The sequence below is a fragment of the Mustela nivalis genome (assembly GCF_964662115.1).
Source record: "Mustela nivalis genome assembly, chromosome: 6".
Lineage (NCBI taxonomy): Eukaryota > Metazoa > Chordata > Mammalia > Carnivora > Mustelidae > Mustela > Mustela nivalis.
In genome coordinates this window covers 103,440,696-103,460,698 of record NC_139025.1, presented here as the reverse complement: position 1 = coordinate 103,460,698, position 20,003 = coordinate 103,440,696, and the positions used below count along the sequence as shown (strand labels likewise).

Sequence of the window (20,003 nt, the reverse complement as noted above, 5' to 3'; positions counted from 1 at the left end):
GGGAGTGAGTCCTAGGGGCCAAGAAGATGCCTACTCAGCGGCTGCTGTTTGCCAGCGCTGTTCCAAGAGCTGATGATCCAGAAGTAAAAATCACGACTCTCTAAGGAGGGCACAGTCTGGTAAGTTCAATGAAACGAAGTGTTAAGTGTTATTAAGGAGGTGTGCGCGCTGACGGGTCAAAAAGGTGTGGCGAGTACTCCCATTTAGATGCCAACTGGGAGGGCTTCTCTGAGGAGGTGACACTTGACCGGAGCAGAGGCAGAGGGAAGAAAAGCTGTGTGGGGTAAGATGAAGAAACACTCAGACAACGCAGAGAAAGGGAAAAGAGGAGGAAAGGCTCGATGCGATCGACGCTCCGGCATCCGGCGTCGACTGCTAAGGTCTGCGCGCGGTACCGCCCCCTCCCTTCTATCTAGTCCCCTCCCCTCGCCGCGCCTCCCCCGCCCGCCGGCCTGCGAGAGCTCTGAAGCTGCCGGCTCTCGGTGGACGCCATGTACCGGCTCCTGTCAGCCTTGACGGCCCGGGCCGCGACCCCCGGGGGTTGGGCCTGGGGCTGCGGAAGGCGCGGAGCCCACCAGCGCGCCGGGCTGCCGCCGCTCGGCCCCGGCTGGGTCGGTGGCCTCGGGCTGGGGCTGGGGCTGGCACTCGGGGTGAAGCTGGCGGGCGGGCTGAGGGGCGCGGCCCCCGCGCAGTCCCCGGCGGCCCCCGACCCCGAGGGATCGCCCCAGGCCGAACCGCTGCCGCCACAGGAGCAGCCCCTCGCTCCGTGGTCTGCACAGACCCCGATGCCGCCCCCATCCCGGCGCTTCGCCAGAGCCATCGACAGCAGCCGCGACCTGCTGCACCGGATCAAGGTGCGGAGACGCGGGCGTAGGCGGCCGGGAAACCGGCGCTCCACCGCCCGCGACCCCTCGGAATGAAGCCCCTTGGTGATCATCTCCCGGGCCCGAGCGGACCCCATCCCAAGCGGTGGAATGCCCGCGGCCGGCTTCCGAGAAGGACTTCCCGTTCCCTGGCTCCCCGGCCGTGGTCAGAAGCTTCTGCGGGTTGCCCAAGTCGGGGCGGAGGTCACACCGCCCGCCCCGGGAACCTCCCCTACGCCCTCAGTGCAGACCAGGCACGCCCCTCACCGTTAGAGCCGGGGCTGGCGGAGCCGAGGTGGGCGGGGCCCGGGCCGAGGGGCAGGGCCCTGACGGAGGGGCGGGGCCTCGGGAAGGCCCTGGAGCTGCGCGGGGTGCGCTGTGCGAGGCGTTTCGGCTTGTGTTTGAACTGTGTCCTTTCCCCTTCGCTTTTAGGATGAGGTGGGCGCCCCCGGCATAGTGGTTGGAGTCTCTGTAGATGGAAAAGAAGTCTGGTCAGAAGGTGGGCTCAGAAAACCGTTACTTACTGGCTTGTTTTGTGCCAGCTGATGAATGAAATTTTGATTTCATGAAATGAAGTGAAATTTACTGCTAGGAGTAGATCCCATGAAATGTTCAGTTTTCATAAAGCCGTACTTACTGTAGACAAAACATGTCTAACAGTAAAGAATCGGGCTTTCTCACAGTCTTAAATGTGACTCTTGAAGTCTTAAAGATGGCTTGTTTCTAAGGCTGGATTTATTGTTCTGAAACTTGTATATAGAGCAATCTGTTACCTGCATATTTGTAGGTAACTCTTTCTTCTGGATAAAACGTCAGAAGTTTGTTTTCTTTTTTAATTAACAGTTTCATTAACAGGTTATTGAGTCCCCTATTCTGTAAAATCCACTGTACCAAGAACTAGGGCCATTCATGATTCCTTGTCTAAAGGAGTTTACGATCTCCTTTAGAGGGCAGAGGTGTTAGCTATTTTTTTCGAACAAAAGCTAGAAGCTTTGGGAAAGAGATTTCTAATCATTTTATGATAATTTTATCAAAGTGTATTTTATAATTTGATTTACTTACCCATTGCACATAAATTGGTCCAACTGGTCATCCCAGGTTTTTAGGAACCCTACTTTTAGGAAGTGTTTCAGACATCATGTAAAGGAATTAGTACTTTTAGAAGGTTTAAGAGCAATAATGTTTTGAATTTAAAGAAAAATGATTCTTCCCCCAAGTATAGCCTAGTCAGCATACCCAATTTATGGGAAATGCTGTAATCAAAAATTACATAAATGTCAGCTTTATGGGTGAGGGCTTTTTTTCCCTGCAAATATTTTTCAGCATAATCTATATTTATAGTTTAAAAATAATTATTACGTATCTTTTCATTCTTTTTAGATCTCAGGTCTTATCGCTTAGATTTTCACACTTTCAGCCTCCAGAAGATGAAACCAGACTTTAAAAAAAAAGTCTCTAGGAGGTTTGAATTACTAGTACTTTTTTTTTTCTGGTTTGCAGCTGAGGTAAACTGATGGTTACCAAGATTGGGTTTGCAGGACACCTTTTCACATTACCTTTTATTGGGTGGTTATTCTAAGGAATCTAGTGGAAACTCAAGAATCAAAGTAAACATAACCTGAAGAACAATGATGTTTTTTTTTTAAAGAACATAGAATAACTTATGTTAAATGTGGGATGACTAAATTGTCTAGATAAACTAAGAAAAATTAATATCTGAACCAGATGGAAAATTACTATTGTGCACAGAGTGCAATTTCAATTTAGTTATAAGATTAAGTTGTTAGGCTTACTGTTGCCAGCATTACTAAGACTTTCACCCACTCTTAATTAGCTTATAAAGTGAAGTATCTTTTTCTTTAGATAAATACATGGGTTGTTCTAAGATAGAATTATTTCAGTTTTTGAGGACTTCTTTGACCATGAAGCCTGTTATTAGTGAATTTTTGCTTTTCTTTTTCTAAAGGCTTAGGTTATGCTGATGTTGAGAACCGTGTACCATGCAAGCCAGAGACCGTTATGAGAATTGCCAGTATCAGCAAAAGCCTCACCATGGTTGCTCTTGCCAAACTGTGGGAAGCTGGGAAACTGGATCTTGATATGCCAGTACAACATTATGTTCCTGAATTCCCAGAAAAAGAATATGAAGGTGAAAAGGTAATGAAACTCACAGTTCATTTTACTAACCACATGTTAAATTGTTTAAAAGGTTTCATAAGATTCTTTGGTTTGTTTTTAACTATTGTTAATGGATTAAAGGGGTTTCTTAATTCAAGTGATAATCTATTGGGTATTTTTCTGAAACTTAAAGCTGAAGATGTGCATATGACATGTTTTTCAGTAACAGTTTAAAATGGAAAATATTACTGAGGCATTATTCCAAGGCCACTAATTTCTTATTTTTTTAAAGATTTTATTAACTTATTTGAAAGAGAGAGAGAAAGAGAACAAAAACAGGGAGAGATGGGGAGAGGGAGAAGCAGTCTTCCAGCTGAGCAGAGAGCCTGACGTGGGGCCCCATCCAGGGACTTGAGGATCGTGACCGAAGCCAAAGGCAGACACTTAACCCACTGAGCCACCCAGGCGCCCCTGCTAACTTTTTATTTTACAGTTTAATATTGTAATTGAATTTCCATGTTTTTATGATTAGGTTTCTGTCACAACAAGATTACTGATTTCCCATTTAAGTGGAATTCGTCATTATGAAAAGGACATGAAAAAGGTGAAAGAAGAGAAAGCTTACAAAGCCTTGAAGATGATAAAAGGGACAGTAGAATCTGACCAAGAAAAAGAGTTCAAAGAAAAAGGAGGCAAATGCAGTGAAAAGAATGATTTTGTTAAAGCTAAGATAGAGCAAGATACTGATGCCAAAGGCCGGAACTTAAAACCTGGCAAGAAAAAGAATGATTTTGAACAAGGCGAATTGTATTTGAAAGAAAAGTTTGAGAATTCAATTGAATCACTAAGATTATTTAAAAATGACCCTTTGTTCTTTAAACCTGGTGAGTGTTAATTCCTTCTCTTAACAAAGTCACCATTACTGAAGTATTAATTTTCAGAAAATCGGAAATGATCCCATCCTGAGGGCATTGGATGTGGTTGATGGTTGTAGCATGGGTTTTGTTGTCAGCCCAGTGTGTGCCTTCGTGTCTAATTCTTGACGAAGCCTAGCATCCAGGTAGCTAGTTGTTTAGATTTAGAGCCTCAAATTCATTTAGTGGATTTTTCCGGATCAAGCTATTTGTGGAAAATTATGGGGAAATGTAATAATTGTTCTTCAAATAAAATCTGGACCAAAGGGGGCATGATAAAATATTGCTAATATGTCAGTATTTAGTTAGTGATCAATTTAGTATTTATTTATTTATTTATTTATTTATTTATTTACTTTTTAAAGATTTTATTTATTTATTTGACAGAGAGAGAGATCACAAATAGGTAGAGAGACAGACAGAGAGAGAGATGAGAAGAAGCAGGCTCCCTGCTGAGCAGAGAGCCCAATGCGGGACTCGATCCCAGGCCCCTGGGATCATGACCTGAGCTGAAGGCAGAAGCTCAACCCACTGAGCCACCCAGGCGCCCCTCAATTTAGTATTTAAATTTCTCAACTTTTTTTGTGCCTTTGTTCCTTAAACAAATTGGTTTTCGTCAACTAATTTTATTTCCCAAAAAACTGATCTATAAAAATAATATTTTAAATATATTTTTTGATACAATGCCTATCAAAACCACTTAATGTCTTTCAATTTACCATAGGTCTATGTACTTGTATTCTTTTTTTTTTTTTTTAAGATTTTATGTTTTGTTTTGTTTTGTTTTGTTTGACAGAGACACAACGAGAGAGGGAACACAAGCAGGGGGAGTGGGAGAGGGAAAACAGGCTTCCCCGCAGTGCAGAGAGCCCTATGTCAGGCTCCATCCCATCACCCTGGGACCATGACCTGAGCCAAAGGCAGATACTTAATGACTGAGCCACCCACAGGCCCCTCCATTTTCATTTTAAAAGTTGTTTTTTTTTACGATGAATAGATATAGATATAATTAAAAAGGGCAAAGAAATATATTTATGGATTTTGTCTTAAAAATATAAGGTTCCAGTTATTAGTACAGATCATACACTCTATGTTTCTAGAATCCCAAATGATACAAAGGTATTTATTTGAAACAGTAGCTGTATTTGAGTATGTATTTGTATTTTAATATTTATTTGAAATTGTTTTTATACTTACATATACTTTATTAAAATAGGAATGTGCACAACTAATTTATGCCTTGAACAATGAGTTTAAGATATATTAAGAACAAAATCATCAACTCAAGAAATCAAATTTGCTTTTCTTTCCCTTCCTGTTTTAGTACCTTTTTGAAGGATTTTAATTTAGTTTTGAGATAGGATTGATTTGCTTATTTCATTATCATGGAAAGGAGTAGAGTCATATTCTGATCATCATTAAATCATGGAATAAGCAGGGTCATTGCAAAGTTGACTAAATTTGTTACTATATCATCTGTGATCTATTTCTGAATGCTGAAGTAAAAAGATAAAGGTATGTCAATTTTCAGTGGGAAATATTTTACATGTTTTTAAATAATAATGAACCATTTTCTTTTCTTCCCCCCTTTGCAATGATGTCTCAAGGTAGTCAGTTTTTGTATTCAACTTTTGGCTATACCCTACTGGCAGCCATAGTAGAAAGAGCTTCAGGATATAAATATTTGGACTATATGCAGAAAATATTCCATGACTTGGATATGCTGACAACTGTACAGGAAGAAAATGAGCCAGTGATTTACAATAGAGCAAGGTAAATGATACCTTTGGTGTGTCTCACTATATCACATTTTAACACTGTGCTGTTCATTAAAAGTCAGACTTTCATTGTCTTCATTCCAAAAATCATACTCACCACATTTTGAGAGCTTTTCTACATGTCTGTTTTTCCATCTATAAAGTAAGGGAAATTGAATGTATTTGCTGCAGAGTATTCCAGGATCCTTGGATGAGAGAGAGCAATAATAATTTAAACTCATGCATAATTAAACCAAAATTGCTCCTATCATGTGTATTTATCTATAATTTGTTCTCCCATCATCCCTTTTTTTATGTTGTAACTAATATTTTGTTTATCTGTTATTGTTTTTAACTTTTTAAAATTTTGAAATGATTTAACACTTAAAGATAAATTATAAAACTAAATACAAAGAATTCCCATATACCCTTCACCCAGAATCCCCAAATGTTATCCTTTTACCACATTTGCTTTATCTGTTATTTTTTCTCAACCATTTGGAAATAAGTTGCAGACAGACCTTTCACCCATAAATAATTAAATATGTGTTTTTTTTTAAAAAAAAGGACATTCAGGAAACTAATATCAGCACAGTAATTATATCAATTCTATAGACCCTATTCAAATTTTGCCAGTTCTTCCACTAATGTCCTTTATAGCAAAAGAAAAGGGAGAGAAAAAAAATTTCTGCTTCAGGATGTAGTCCAGGATCATACATTACATTTTGTTGTCATGTCTCTCAGAAGTCACATGAAGTCGTTTTGTCCCATTATTGGTGGTGGTGATTTAATTGCTTTGTTGAAGTGGTACCTGCTGGGTTTTCTCCCTGTAAAAGTTTAAGTCATTTCTTTGAAATATATTAAATTAAATTTGATCATAATTTTTTCTAAATTATGACTTGTAAAAGGGGCATTGGGAGAGAATTTTGAGACTAATGACTAATATGAGTTTTATGGCTATGTTTTCCATTTTACTCATTATTATTTGGTTCACTAGAAAGGTAAGGTTTTTAACAAATCAACTGTTACTTTTACTTTGCATATTTTTCTTAGTACATGCTTTGCAGATGGCTTAATGGTACTTGAAATAGATGAAATTGTGGGATTATTTTAGCTTTATCTTATCCCTATATTAGGTTTGTTCAGTCTTTTGTTATATTTAGTTAAATTACCATTTTTAAATTACGAGTATATTTAAAAGGATTAAATATGCATTGCAAATCAGCCTGAAGGAGGTTTTTTTGGACTTAGAAGAAATTAGGTTAGCAGCAAGCAATGAATTTTAATTTTAAAATGGCCTGTAGTTCTCAACCACTTCAATTAGTGTTTATTATTTTGGGATCCAATATTACATTGTACTGGAAAGCATAAGAAAAACTGACAAATACTGGAGATTGTCAATTGAGTATAAAAAAAAAATTCTTTAGTAAAGATGGTGTGGATGCATGATTTTTTTTAATCATTTTTTTTAGATTTTTATATTCCATTGTCATACAACACATTATTTTTTTTTAAGACCTTATTTATTTATTTGACAGACAGATCACAAGTAGGCAGAAAAGCAGGCAGAGAGAGAGGGGGGAAGCAGACTCCCTGCTGAGCAGAGAGCCCGACATGGGGCTCTATCGCAGGACCCTAAGATCATGACCTGAGCCTAAGTCAGAGGCTTTAACCCACTGAGGCCCCCAGGCGCCCCAGGATGCATGATTTTATTTTGATTTAAATCTAGGTGTTTGATAATGAATGCTTACACTTATATGTAAGGGAGAGAAGAACATTAGGTATCATCACTGAGCTGTTTTCTAAACTGAAAATTAAGACTCTTTGAATGTACAGAACTGCAAAGCAGTTTGCTTTTTTCCTAATGAGTAATTTATGACTTGCAAAAACATCAAAATATGGCATATGATGGTGAGTTAATTTCATTCTATTGCCCATTCTTTGAAGAAAAAAAAAAAAAAGACAGTGGGTTTTCTTTTCTTCTGTTAAAGGTTCCTATCAGCTCTGAGTTTGTTAGATTTGGAAGTATCGAATGGTGCTAAAGGGGTAGTTGATTCATATTAGTTATATTAAATGGGCTGCTGAAAAGGGCACTAAAAAAAGAAAGAATGTTACCTGTGAAAATGGTCTGTCCACTCACTTCACCTTTATTTTACTTGATGCAGTATCTCCTTGGGACTCTAAAACTCTACTTTGATTCTTTTTTTGTTAATAATTATTTTAAAAGAACTTAAAGGCACCAGCTTTTTAAGGGAGTTCAGGGAGTAAAAGGAAACTTCAAAGACAAGTATTTAAAAAAAAAAAAACTTAAAGTAAAGCTTAGTAAATGCATATGTTTCTATTCATTTATGTTTGTCATTTTGCAGGAAATAAAATTTCCAGCAAAAGTTTGCAGCTTTGTTAGTGTTTACTCACTCCTTCATAATAATTATAAATTAAATATAAATATATTATCCTAACCTAGGCTTTTTAGAGTTATTGTAACCCAAGAGTAAATACTTAGCATCTTTTTGCTCGTGTGTATGTGTGTGTGTGTGTGTATGTGTGTGTTCAAAACAATCAGTCCTAGTGTCTGTCACCTTTTTAAGATATTTCCCTAGAATCCTACCCCAAAATACTACTTATATTTCTTTGGCCAGAATTTTAGCAACAGGCCACACTTAGCTGTAAGAGATACAGAGTAATTAGTTTTTAGCAGGGTACATTGTCCTGAATAAAACTGGAACTTTCTTAAATGGAAGACTAGGAATATTGACTTAGTATACACAAATAGATATATTGATTCTATATAACAAGTATGTTCTGTCTAGGCAAGTAAACTAAAATAACCCTTGAAGCAAATGCCCATGGGGAGTGGACTGATTGTTCTTGACACTGAAAGACATTCTGTTGATAGGGGAATCCCTAATCAATGCATTAGCTTATTTTTAGACTCTGTTCATATTCCCTGATTTTAGCACAATACTTGCAACAAAAATATCTTTTATAATTGGATGGGACCAAAAGCAAATACAATGCATATTTTCTGAAGTGTTTGCTGTATTTTGGCACTATAGATAAGGTCTTTACTTTCTATTATTACCTTTGTGATTATTATTATTATTTTTATTTGTGAAAGTGTTTTCTAAAATTAAGCATTTTTTAAAAGATTTTATTTATTTGACAGAGAGAGAGTGCAAAAGCAGGGGGAGTGGGAGAAGCAGGCTCCCACTGAATAGGGAGCCTGATGGGGGCTTGATCTCAGGACCATTAAATCATGACCCAAGCTGAACGCAGATGCTTAACCAACTGAGCCACCCAGGCATCCTAAGCACTGTTTTTCATGAAGCTCTTTTCTATGCCATAAGCTGATAGACTCTATAGTAATAGGTTTCAAATGTTAATGCTAAATGTTAAATTGGGATTGGTTTTTATTATATGCATTTTAAATTCTGTGGGTTTTTAAACTTCTCATAACAATAAAACACAAACCAGTATGTAATTATTACTGAAGCCATTTAAGGAGCATTGCAGAAATAAAAGTATTCTGAATTTCTAAGTTTGTAGTTGTAGATATCTGTAGTTATTCAGTGCTCTAGTGCAGAATCTAGAGATTCTTAAATAAATAAGAGGCTCTTTGTTATCTGGCAGTTTTGCAGTTACAGAGATGTCTCAGTAACTTACTCAAGAACTCATATCTATATTGCATCCTTTTTACAGCAGAAATTCCTTAACAATTTGAAATAGTAAACTTATCTTTTAGTTGAACAAAATTATTTCCATGAAAAGCCATTAATTGTCCTCTGAAAAGGAATCAAGAGATTAAAGCCTAGAATTTGTTTACTTAAAAGTATAGAGTTCTAGACTGAAGTCTAGAATTCTCCACATTTTTATTCCTTAAGGGAAGAATGACTAAGAATCCTGATTTCCAGCCTTGACATAAGTGGTTTGGAATGCTTTACTGTTAAAGTTATACAAAGCTGATTATTAGTGAAAATATACAGGTAGTTCTCTCCTAGTTTGCAGGCTCAGAGTTCACTGTAAGAAATATATTTATTTGTCAGCAGGAAAATATATTTTTATTATGTGGTTTCTTTTAGATTCAGTTGGCTGGAATTAGAAGTATAATCAGAATGGAGCACCTGGGTGGCTCAGTCAGTAAGCTCCCAACTCTTGATTTTGGTTCAGGTCGTGATCTCAGGGTTGTGAGATTGAGCCTATCATAGGGCTGTGCATTGGGCGTATAGCCTGCTGAAGATTCGCTCTCCCTCTCAAAAAAAAAAAAAAAAGTGTAATCAGAGTTCAGGAAGAAAGTAATGAGGACCTAAAATATAGGAGAGGTCATAGGAATGAAGGAAAGGGAAAAGGTAAGTCACAAAGCGAAGATTAAATAATAGGATTTAGTATCCTGATGGATATGAGAGTTGAGGGCAAGAGAGACAACAAAGGTTGTAATTTTTAAGATTTTATTTACATATTGCCAGAGGGAGAGAGAGACTGAGCATAAACAGAGGGAGCAGCAGGCTGAGAGAGAAGCTTGCTTCCGGCTGAGCAAAGAGCCGAATGTGGGACCAGATCCCAGGACCTGGGATCATGACCCAAGCCAAAGGCAAACACTTAACCAACTGAGCCACCCAGGTGCCCCTCAACCAAGGTTTTAGATAATAGAGAGGAGAAGTAAGAGAAGAACATTTGGAAGAGATTAGTTTTAGACATGTTTGTTTTGAGGCGTGCCTGGATGGCTTAGTCAGTTGGGCCTCTGACTCTGTCTCAGCTCAGGTCTTGATCTTGGGGTCATGAGTCCAAGGCTCCCAGCATGGAGCCTACTTTAAAAAAAAAAAAAAAGTTTATTTTGAGAAATGAGAAGAGCACACACATTAAGTCATTGGTTTTGTTTTGTTGTTGTTTTTTTTTTTAAGATTTTATTTATTTATTTGACAGAGATCACAAGCAGGCAGAGAGACAGGCAGAGGGAGAGGGAGGAAGCAGGCTCCCCTCTGAGCAGGGAGCCTGATGCAGGGCTCCATCCCAGGACCCTGAGATCATGACCTGAGCTGAAGGCAGAGGCTTTAACCCACTGAGCCACACAGGGGCCCCTTAGTCATTGGTTTTCATGAGAGCATATTTAGATTCTCTGTGGGCTTCTTTTTTTCTTTTTAATCTTCAAAGCACATGCCTTTGGCCACCCTTGGTTCACCCAGTATTATGACTTGGACTTTTAGGGGACATGGAAGATTCTCGAAGGAAGAAAGGAGTAAGTTTTCAAATTATATATGCCCACAGACCTCCAAAGTTATGAATTTTGAGGGAAGGGTACATGTTGAGAGAGGAGGCCCACAGGTGATTCTGAAAAACAACTGTCCTGCCCTTCTCCAAAACCAGATTTGAGAATTACTAATGCTAGTAGAGAATCTAATGCAGACCTAAATTTTCTCTTTAGAAGGGAAGACCTGGGCACATGGGGCTGCAGTGATTAAGGGGATGTAGGAAATCATAGGTTTGAGATCTAGAAGAGAGAGCTCAGAGCTACAGACTAGCCAAGATTGGGTATCAAGGAAGTGCTGGTTAACAGTGCTGCAGGAGGCAAATAGGATATCGACTATACAAGAGAATTAGAAGAACCTTGAAAATCCAGAAGAAAGCTGTTTAGTGATGGTGGACCAGAAGCCAGATTTTAAGGAGTTGAGTAGGACTAGAGAGGGTGAGTGCCTGGAAAACAGAAGGTCTGAGCTGTTCTGTGTAGTTTGGCAGTAAATGATGAGGGAGAAAGGACTGGCAGCTGGAAGATATAACAAGGATAAAAAGATAAAAGTTGTTTTTCCTGGGACACCTGGGTGGCTCAGTTGGTTAAGCTGCTGTCTTCAGCTCAGGTCCTGATCCCAGGGTCCTAGGATCGAGTCCCACATCGGGCTTCTCGATCAGTGGGGAGCCTGCTTCTCTCTCTACCTCTACCTGCCACCCTGCCTGCTTGTGTTCTCTCTCTCTCTCCCTGACAAATAAATAAATTTTTTTAAAAGTTGTTTTTCCCTTAGGATACAGAAAACAGAGCATTTTTTAAACTGAAGTGAAGGAGTCAAAGTCAAAGCTTCTAGCATGGCACAGAAAGTCCTTTGTGACCTGTCCCCTCTCCGCTCTTCCAGCATCACCTTCTACCACTTACCCCACAAGCTCTCTGCTATAGCCAAATGGAACTGCTTTGCTCCCCAGCTTGGCCTTTGTAATCAGCCATTTGAACAAGGCTCACTCTCACTAGTGCTCAGGACTCCTCCCATCCATCTTGGTAGTCACCTTACAACCTGTTCCTTGAAATGTGGTCCAGGCTCCAACAGTATTGACATTACCTGGGAGCTTGTTAAAATTGCAGGATTTTGTGACCCCTTCCCAGACCAACTAAATCAGAATCTTCATTTTAACAGGATCCCCAGGTGATTCATATAGTGCTTTGAGTTTAGAACTGTCTGACAAGTCTCATAGTGCCTTGAAAGCAGCTACAGAGTATTTTTTACCTCCTTTAGTCTCTCCAGTGCCTTGCAAGTTGTCTCCATTAACTATTTGGCCAACAAATGATGCTTTCATGTATTGAATATTTTTTTTTGTTTTTTTAAATTTTTTTTAAAAAGTTTATTTACTTAAGAGAGAGAGAGAGCACAAGCTGGGGGAGAGGCAAAGGGAGAGGGTAAAGGGACTCCCCACTGAGTGCAGAACCTGCCACCACTGGGCTTGATCCCAGGACCCTAAGATCATGACCTGAACTGAAGTCAGATGCCTGCACCAGGCACCCCTAAACATGTTTAATGAGCACTTAGTGGGTGGCAGGTACTGTTCTAGGTAGGGGAATCATCAAGGAGCAATACTGGTAAGGCTCCAGCCCTTATGACTCTTACATTCTATGGGAAGAGACAAACATGTAGACTAAGAATTTCAGATACTGATATGAAGAAAATAAAACAAAGCAATGTTATATAGAGTAATAGGAAGAGAATGTAGGGGATCTATTTAAAATACATTTTAGACATGACTGATAAGGAAATCTAAATTGCCTTGTTGCAAATACAGAAATAAGTCTGACATAAAAAGAAGCAAGGCAAGATGTTGTAAGTGATGAGAACATGGAAGTAAGTAGGGTCTAAATTGCATTGGACAGTGACTTTCAATGCCATTAGACATCCCCCCCCCTTATTTGAACAAGTATTTTATACCTCCTTTAGTTTCCTGAAATGATCTATTTGGTTATATGATCTATAACCTATACTCACTACTCCTTTTTTTTTCTTTTTTAGAGATTTTACTTGACAGGGAACACAAGCAGGGGGTGTAGGAGAGGGAACAGTAGGCTTCCCACTGAGCAGGAAGCCTGATGTGGGGCTCAATCCCAGGACCCTGGGATAATGACCTGAGCCAAAGGCCAATGCTCAACGACTGAGCCACCCAGGCACCCCCATATACTCACTACTCTTTTTTTTTTTTAAGATTTTATTTATTTATTTGACAGAGAGAGATCACAAGTAGGCAGAGAGACAGGCAGAGAGAAGGAGGAAGCAGGCTCCCTGCTGAGCAGAGAGCCTGATATGGGACTCGATCCCAGGACCCTGAGATCATGACCTGAGCCGAAGGCAGCGGCTTAACCCACTTAACCCATTTTATTTTAACTAAAATAAAAAATAAGGGGCATCAGGGTGGCTCAGTCAGTTAAGCGTCTACCTTCAGCTCAGGTCATGATCGCAGGTCCTGGAATCGAGCCCTATTCCCTGCTTAGCAGGGAGTCTGCTTCTCCTTCTACCTTTGCCTCCTGCTCATGTTCTGTCTCTGTATCTTACTTTCTCTGTAAAATAAATAAATAAAACCATTTTTTTAAATATGTAAAATAAATAAAAATTATAATTTATAATTATAGATATTTTGATATATAAGGTTTACTCACAACATTAGAAGACATGATAAAGTCAGATACAACCTAACACATAAAAGCATCATAAATGTAACAACTGTAAATGCAGACCAATATAGGTGTGTCATATTGGTGCCTTTGGTGGCTACCTCTGGCTAAAGCTGTGAGCGAAATCCAGTGCAGTCTTTCTTCGGTTTTCACCATGGTTACTTTCAAGAAAGTTAATGTAGAATAAAAATGTCCAAAGACTACTTTGTGTTTATAAATAAAATGGAGAGGATTCTAATCTCAGCTCATTATAAACAGAATCTTTACTTAAATGATTACCAGTAGGATAATTGAAGGTCTTCCACCATAAGGGAGAATATACACTACTGTGTGGGACTTTTCCACACGTCGTAAGACATTAGGACCCTTGAGCCCCCTGCCCACTAAATGTTAGTAAGAGCTTTCTAGTAATTGTGACATCTAAAAAAAAGGCCTCCAAAAATTTCCCTTAAGGAGTTGGTAATGCTTCTGTTGAGGACTGTGGATTGTATTGTAGGCCATCATAAGAAGTTCAGGTTTTGTAATTACACTGGTAATCATTGGAAGGTTTCAAACAGATGGAAGAAGGGTAAGACAAAATATAAGGCTTCCACAGTCCATTCCAGAATGGACTGGAAGGAGATAAAATAATCTATGAAGTATAACTGGCGAAACAAGGTTGTACAGGCAAAAAGGCAGTCAGGGATTCAGGTAGTAGAATTAGTCATAAAAACAATGGGAAATTTTCTTAAGTGACTGGAGAGAAGGAAAAAAGAATGCATGATAATGTAAATGCATTTTTTTTTCTTTAAAGATTTTTCTTTATTTATTCGACAGACTGAGATCACAAGTAGACAGAGAGGCAGGCAGAAAGAGAGAGTAGGAAGCAGGCTCCCCACTGTGCAGAGAGTTTGATGCGGGGCTAGATCCCAGGACCCTGAGATCATGAACTGAGCCAAAGGCAGAGGCCCAACCCACTGAGCCACCTAGGCACCCCCATAAATGCATTTTAAGGTAAAGATGGGAGTTTGAGGCCATCTAAGTTGTCTAAAGTACTCTGGAATCTTCACAGTAAAACAAAGGATATAGTCGTCTGCCGGCTGGCCAGAGGTGGGGCTGAGGACTGGAAGAGATTGGGACTAGCTGTTGTGAGGAATAACCAGGAAAAGAATGAGATTTGGTAGCAGCAGTGAAGACCCTTACCAAGTGTGAATCGATACCAGTCAGCTTTGTGATGTGAATATCTGCAGCTTTTCTCCCCAGATAAAGAACCAAAGAAAGGGGTACGTAGATTTATTCAGGATTGGCAGATTGGTGTTCTGTCAGGTTGGGTTGGAAGAGTGGGGAACCCAAAGGTGCTAGTGAGACCACAGCTGAAACTGTTCAGGCTAGAACAGAAAGTTCAGTGAAATTAGGAACTAGAAGACCTAGGAAATTGGGAAGAGTTAAGGGGAATAGATGGGGGTCACAATGAGGGCACAGAGCAGGCTCAGTTGGAGAGTTGGCTGGATTGGGTAACCTTAGTTCTAGGAAGAAATGTCTGAGTTTGAGACCTTACCCATACAGTGGGTGAAAGTGATGGTGAGATTCAGTCTGACAGTGCTTACGAACAGCCATGGTGGGATGAAGATGAAGATCCTTACGGATGAGACAGCACTCTGAAAACCTCAGGACACATTTTATTAAGAATCTTGAAAGAAAGGATTCTCTTAAGCTACATTTCATTTTTGGTTTAATTATTTTGTGATTTCATTTCATTTACATAATACTAGAATAGACACCTTATGAAGTCAGGCAGTTTGTCTCTCTTGTTTAACACTTTATTCTAGCATTTCAAGCAGTGCCTCCCACACAGGAAGTGCTCTACCAGTAATTGTCGAATGCATGAGTAAGTAACAGCTGTCCTTTATTTGGTAGCTACCAGAAATATGTAACGTGATTGATACATGTTTTCCCATCTCTGCAAAGAAAATATTTTTGTCACTGCTTCCCAAATTAGGATGCGGAAGCAGAGAGGCAGCAGACCACCTGGGTTCAAATCCAGGTCTGCCACTTACAAGCTGTGTAGTCTGGGACAAGTTATTTCTACTGTCTGTGCCTCAGTTTTCTATCTGTGAAATAGGAATTATAGTGGTACTTACCTGTGAACCTTGTTACAAGAATACATTAGTTCATACTGATACAGTTCTTAGAACAATGTCTGGCACGGAGTAAGAATTTTCAAGTGTTAATCAGATAAAACCAGCATATTTTACTAGCTAGAAAGGGTATGCTGTGGTTCAAACAGGTTTGCAAGCTCCAGCTTCTCTCAGTACACCAAGAAAGTCCCACGTCACATCATGACACATCGTATTCCTATGGCATTTTTAACCAGGAGGTATAGTGTCCTTACAAATATTAATCTTAAGCGTCTCAGTGTGTACTCTTTTCGTTATAAAACTCACATGCAACATATGACTCACTGAGCCCAAGGACTATAAATATCTACCAGACAGTAGTGTTTCCACATATGCACCAGGCAAATGTATCATATGTAATATTAATTCATTTTTATAGGGATTGAAAGTTTGATACACTCAAAATGGGCAAGCCATGCCAGTAGATAAAAAAACAACAACAACCGCTTTCTATACTTTAATTACTCAATTATCGATGTTTTATTAGAATCTGAATCAGACTGAAATGAATATTTTCTCAGAATGTATGATCAGTACATTGAAACAACCTGTCTCATGTACATATCTTCCTATTCGTCCTCATATGTAAAGTTCATAATAGACTATTAAGTTTTTAATGACCATTCTTATCTCATTTTAGATTTTATGTTTACAATAAAAAGAGACGTCTTGTCAACACACCATACGTGGATAACTCCTATAAATGGGCTGGTGGTGGATTTCTGTCTACAGTGGGTGACCTTCTGAAATTTGGGAATGCAATGCTGTATGGTTACCAAGTCGGGCTCTTTAAGAACTCCCATGAAAATCTTTTACCTGGATATCTCAAGCCAGAAACAATGGTTATGATTTGGACACCAGTCCCTAACACAGAGATGTCCTGGGATAAAGAGGGTAAATACGCAATGGCGTGGGGCGTTGTGGAAAAGAAGCAAACATACGGTTCTTGTAGAAAGCAGCGGCATTATGCCTCACACACCGGAGGTGCGGTGGGCGCCAGCAGTGTCCTGCTGGTCCTTCCCGAAGAACTGGATGCAGAACCTATAAATAATAAGGTTCCCCCAAGAGGAATAGTCGTTTCTATCATATGTAACATGCAGTCTGTTGGCCTCAATAGCACTGCTTTAAAGATTGCTCTGGAATTTGATAAAGACAGAGCTGACGTATCTTAACAGGTGCAAAAGGAGCTGTTTTGTTCTTGTTCTTGCTGTTGTTCGAAACATTCAAATCCCAAAATACATGAGATTTTTAAAAATAGATTTGTAATAGAGTATAATTGAATGCAGAGAATTATGTACTTCTAATTGCTTAATTTTGTAATTGTCTTTTATTGTAGGATTAGTTCTTTATACTCAGGGAAGTAACTATATTATTTTTACTTTTCAAAAAAAGTGTTAATTCTTGAAATAAAATATTCTGCTAAAAATAGATTTTTTGAATGTGTAATATTAAGAAAATCTCATTCAACAGGGAACTTTAAATATTACTATTTTAATATGACAGCAGAAACAAGTTAATGAGAAATGTATATTAGTTATGTATTGCAGCTTCAAAGAACAAAAAATTATCTCGTGGTTTCCAAGGCTCAGTAGCTTGACTAGGTGAATCTGATACCATTCTCTAATGAGGTTGCAGACAAGATGTTGTGATCGTCTAAAGGCTTCTCTGAGGCTGGAGGACATGCTTCTAAAGTGGCTTACTCACTTGACTGGTGGCAAGTATCAGTCCTCTGGCTTGTGAGTAGCAAGAGGTCTCAGTTTCCCTCCATGTGGGCCTATCTGTAGGACTGCTTCAGTACCTCAGTGTCACGTTAATTGGCTTTTCCCAGAGCGAGTGATTCAAGAGACATTGAGAAAGGGAGGCAGGCCAGGAAGGAGAGCCATGAGCCAGGCAGAAGCCAATGTTTTTGATAACCTAGCCTCAGAGATTACATACCATCACATTTGCTGTATTCTCTAGCTTTCACAGACCAACCCTGGTAACAATCTTGGAGGGATTACACCGGGTATGAATATCAGGAGGTGGGGGTCATTGAGGGTCATCTACCATGGTCTGACCTCTGGTCCCTAGTGATTAATGTCCTTCCTACCTCCTCCCAAGTTTTCCAGAAATTCCATTCCATTATAGTATCAGCTCAAAACTATCACGGAAGTCTAGGTGTAGATGAGGTTCCTGGGGGTAGTTCCCTAAGTATAGTTCCTCTTTATCTGAAGACCTGTGAACTAAAGACAAGTTACCTGCTCCCACATGGGCAATATACAGCAGGCAGCATACAATGGCACAACATAATGCAGTTACTGCTATGGACCCTATGGGGGGAAATGGAAGACACATTCTTGCAATTCTGAAATCCAACCAAACACAGGTTGGCAGCTCCTTGGTTGGTACTCAGGGCCTGGGGATAATTCTTGGCTCTTGGGCTATATTCTCCGGCTCACAGTTCTACCCTCTGACTTATTATTTTTTCATGAAAGGTAGCAGGTGTTTGTAGCTGAGTGGTTTTCCCAGCCTGCTTTCTGCTTATATAAATTTGGAGGTTCAAAGGCCTCTTTTGTATTCTGTCTCTCCTTTCAGTTTGAGTAGTGTTCCTGCCCATACAATTTGTTTAAACTTGGTAAGTATTCTACAGATCCCATTGGGGGCCATGTTAGTAAACAAAAGGCATACCACCAAATGTCTTCAAAGAAGGCCCTTCTGTAATTTAGGATTCTGCTGGGACAATTGGAGAAAAAATGTTGTTTCTAATAAACCCTGTTGTTTATATAGCTCTCTGAGATATCATCTTGGTTCTTTTCAGCAGTCAAATGATTTTAGTCAGACCCTTGGTTTCATTTAAATTTTTTTAAAATATTTATTTATTTTATAGAAAGCAAACATGTGTGAGTACAGGGAAGGGCAGTGGGAGAGAGAAACTTAAGCAGCCTCCTCACTGAGCTTGGAGCCCAACGTGGGGCTGATCTCACCACCCTGAGATCATGACCTGAGTCAGATGTTTAACCAACTGGGCCACCCAAGCACCCCTTCAGCTTCATTTTAGAAAATGTTTTCCTGGAAGTGCCCTCAATTTTATCTTTGCCCTGAAGCCATTTTGGTTTCATTCACCATCCGGAGATTCTGGGAATTTTCTAAACCATCCAGTATTCTTTTTGTCTAGTAGTCCTTCCTTTAGCTTATATCTCTCGTGTATTTTGATATAAGCAGTAGGAAGAAGCTAGGAGACACATTCAACACTGGATATCTCAGCTGGATCACCCAGTTCATTGGGCACAAGTTTTACTTTTCCTGTCCCTGCAGGCAACAGTGTTGCTAAACTTTCTAACACTACAAAATTCCTTTTCCTCCAATTTCCAGTAAGATCTTCCTTACTCTCATTTAAGTCCACACCTTCAGCCTCTGGAAAGGCCATCATACTTCTGAACAGTTTCTTCAAGGCTCCTGGGGCTTTCAGTAAGACTTCAAAAGACTTCACTCCAACTTCTAACCACTGCTCTGTTCCAAAATCACTCCCATATTTTAGGTTTTGGTTAGAACCTCACTCTACTTCCAGGTAACAAATCTGTAATGTAAAAAATACATATTTCAGATATAATTCAAAACTCATATACCTTAAAGTGTACAACTCAGTAGTTTTTAGTATAGCCACAAGGTGTATATCCATTCCAAAAAAACCAATATTCTACCCATTAGTCTTGCTTCCTGTGCCTTTCTCCTTCAAGACTCTGGAAACCACCAGCCTACTTTCTGTCTCTTTGGATTTGCCTATTATGGACATTTTGTATCAACAGAATCCTACAATATGTGGCCCTTTGTGTCTGGCTTCTTTCATTTGGTATAGTGTGCATCAGTAATCTATTGTGTAACAAATTATCCCATCTCACAATTTATGTGTTTCATAAGTTTGGAAGCAGCTTAGCTGAATTGCTCTAACTCAAGGTCTCTCCAAGATTTTCAGACAGAGTGTCAGTCATCTAAAGGCTGGAAGATCTTATTTTAATATGGTTCACCCAAGGGCTATAGGTAAGAGGCCTCCATTGCTGACTTAATGACTGTCCTATAACTTCCTCCAAATTGAGTAATTGAAGAGAGAACAAGGCAAATATCACAATGTCTTCTGTAATTTAGCCTTGAAAGTCATACACCATCACTTACATGAAATTCTCGTGATCACACAGACCTGCGCTGATTCAGTGTACGAGACTGGCTCCACAGATGGCTTGCTAGAGTGTTGACATCTGAGGAAATTTTGTTGTAACAGCCTTGGATGAGTGTAGTGGAGATTA

General features: G+C 39.5%; 1 protein-coding gene across 3 annotated transcripts; it reads left to right on the top strand.

The window, feature by feature from the left end:
- Positions 1-426: 426 nt before the first annotated feature.
- LACTB (lactamase beta) lies at positions 427-17,149 on the top strand. Of its 3 annotated transcripts, XM_082737242.1 has the most exons (6): positions 430-854; positions 1,296-1,362; positions 2,830-3,020; positions 3,514-3,865; positions 5,503-5,668; positions 16,364-17,149. In XM_082737242.1, exons 1-6 carry the CDS (start codon positions 492-494, stop codon positions 16,893-16,895), a joined length of 1,671 nt encoding a protein of 556 aa, XP_082593368.1. In that variant the 5' UTR covers positions 430-491; the 3' UTR covers positions 16,896-17,149. The 3 variants fall into 3 exon arrangements, 2 of the variants coding, with proteins under 2 accessions (XP_082593369.1, XP_082593368.1); XR_014313404.1 differs by lacking the exons at positions 5,503-5,668; positions 16,364-17,149 and adding an exon at positions 4,456-5,425 and having other exon boundaries at positions 427-854; positions 3,514-4,215; XM_082737243.1 differs by lacking the exon at positions 5,503-5,668 and having other exon boundaries at positions 427-854.
- Positions 17,150-20,003: the final 2,854 nt, after the last annotated feature.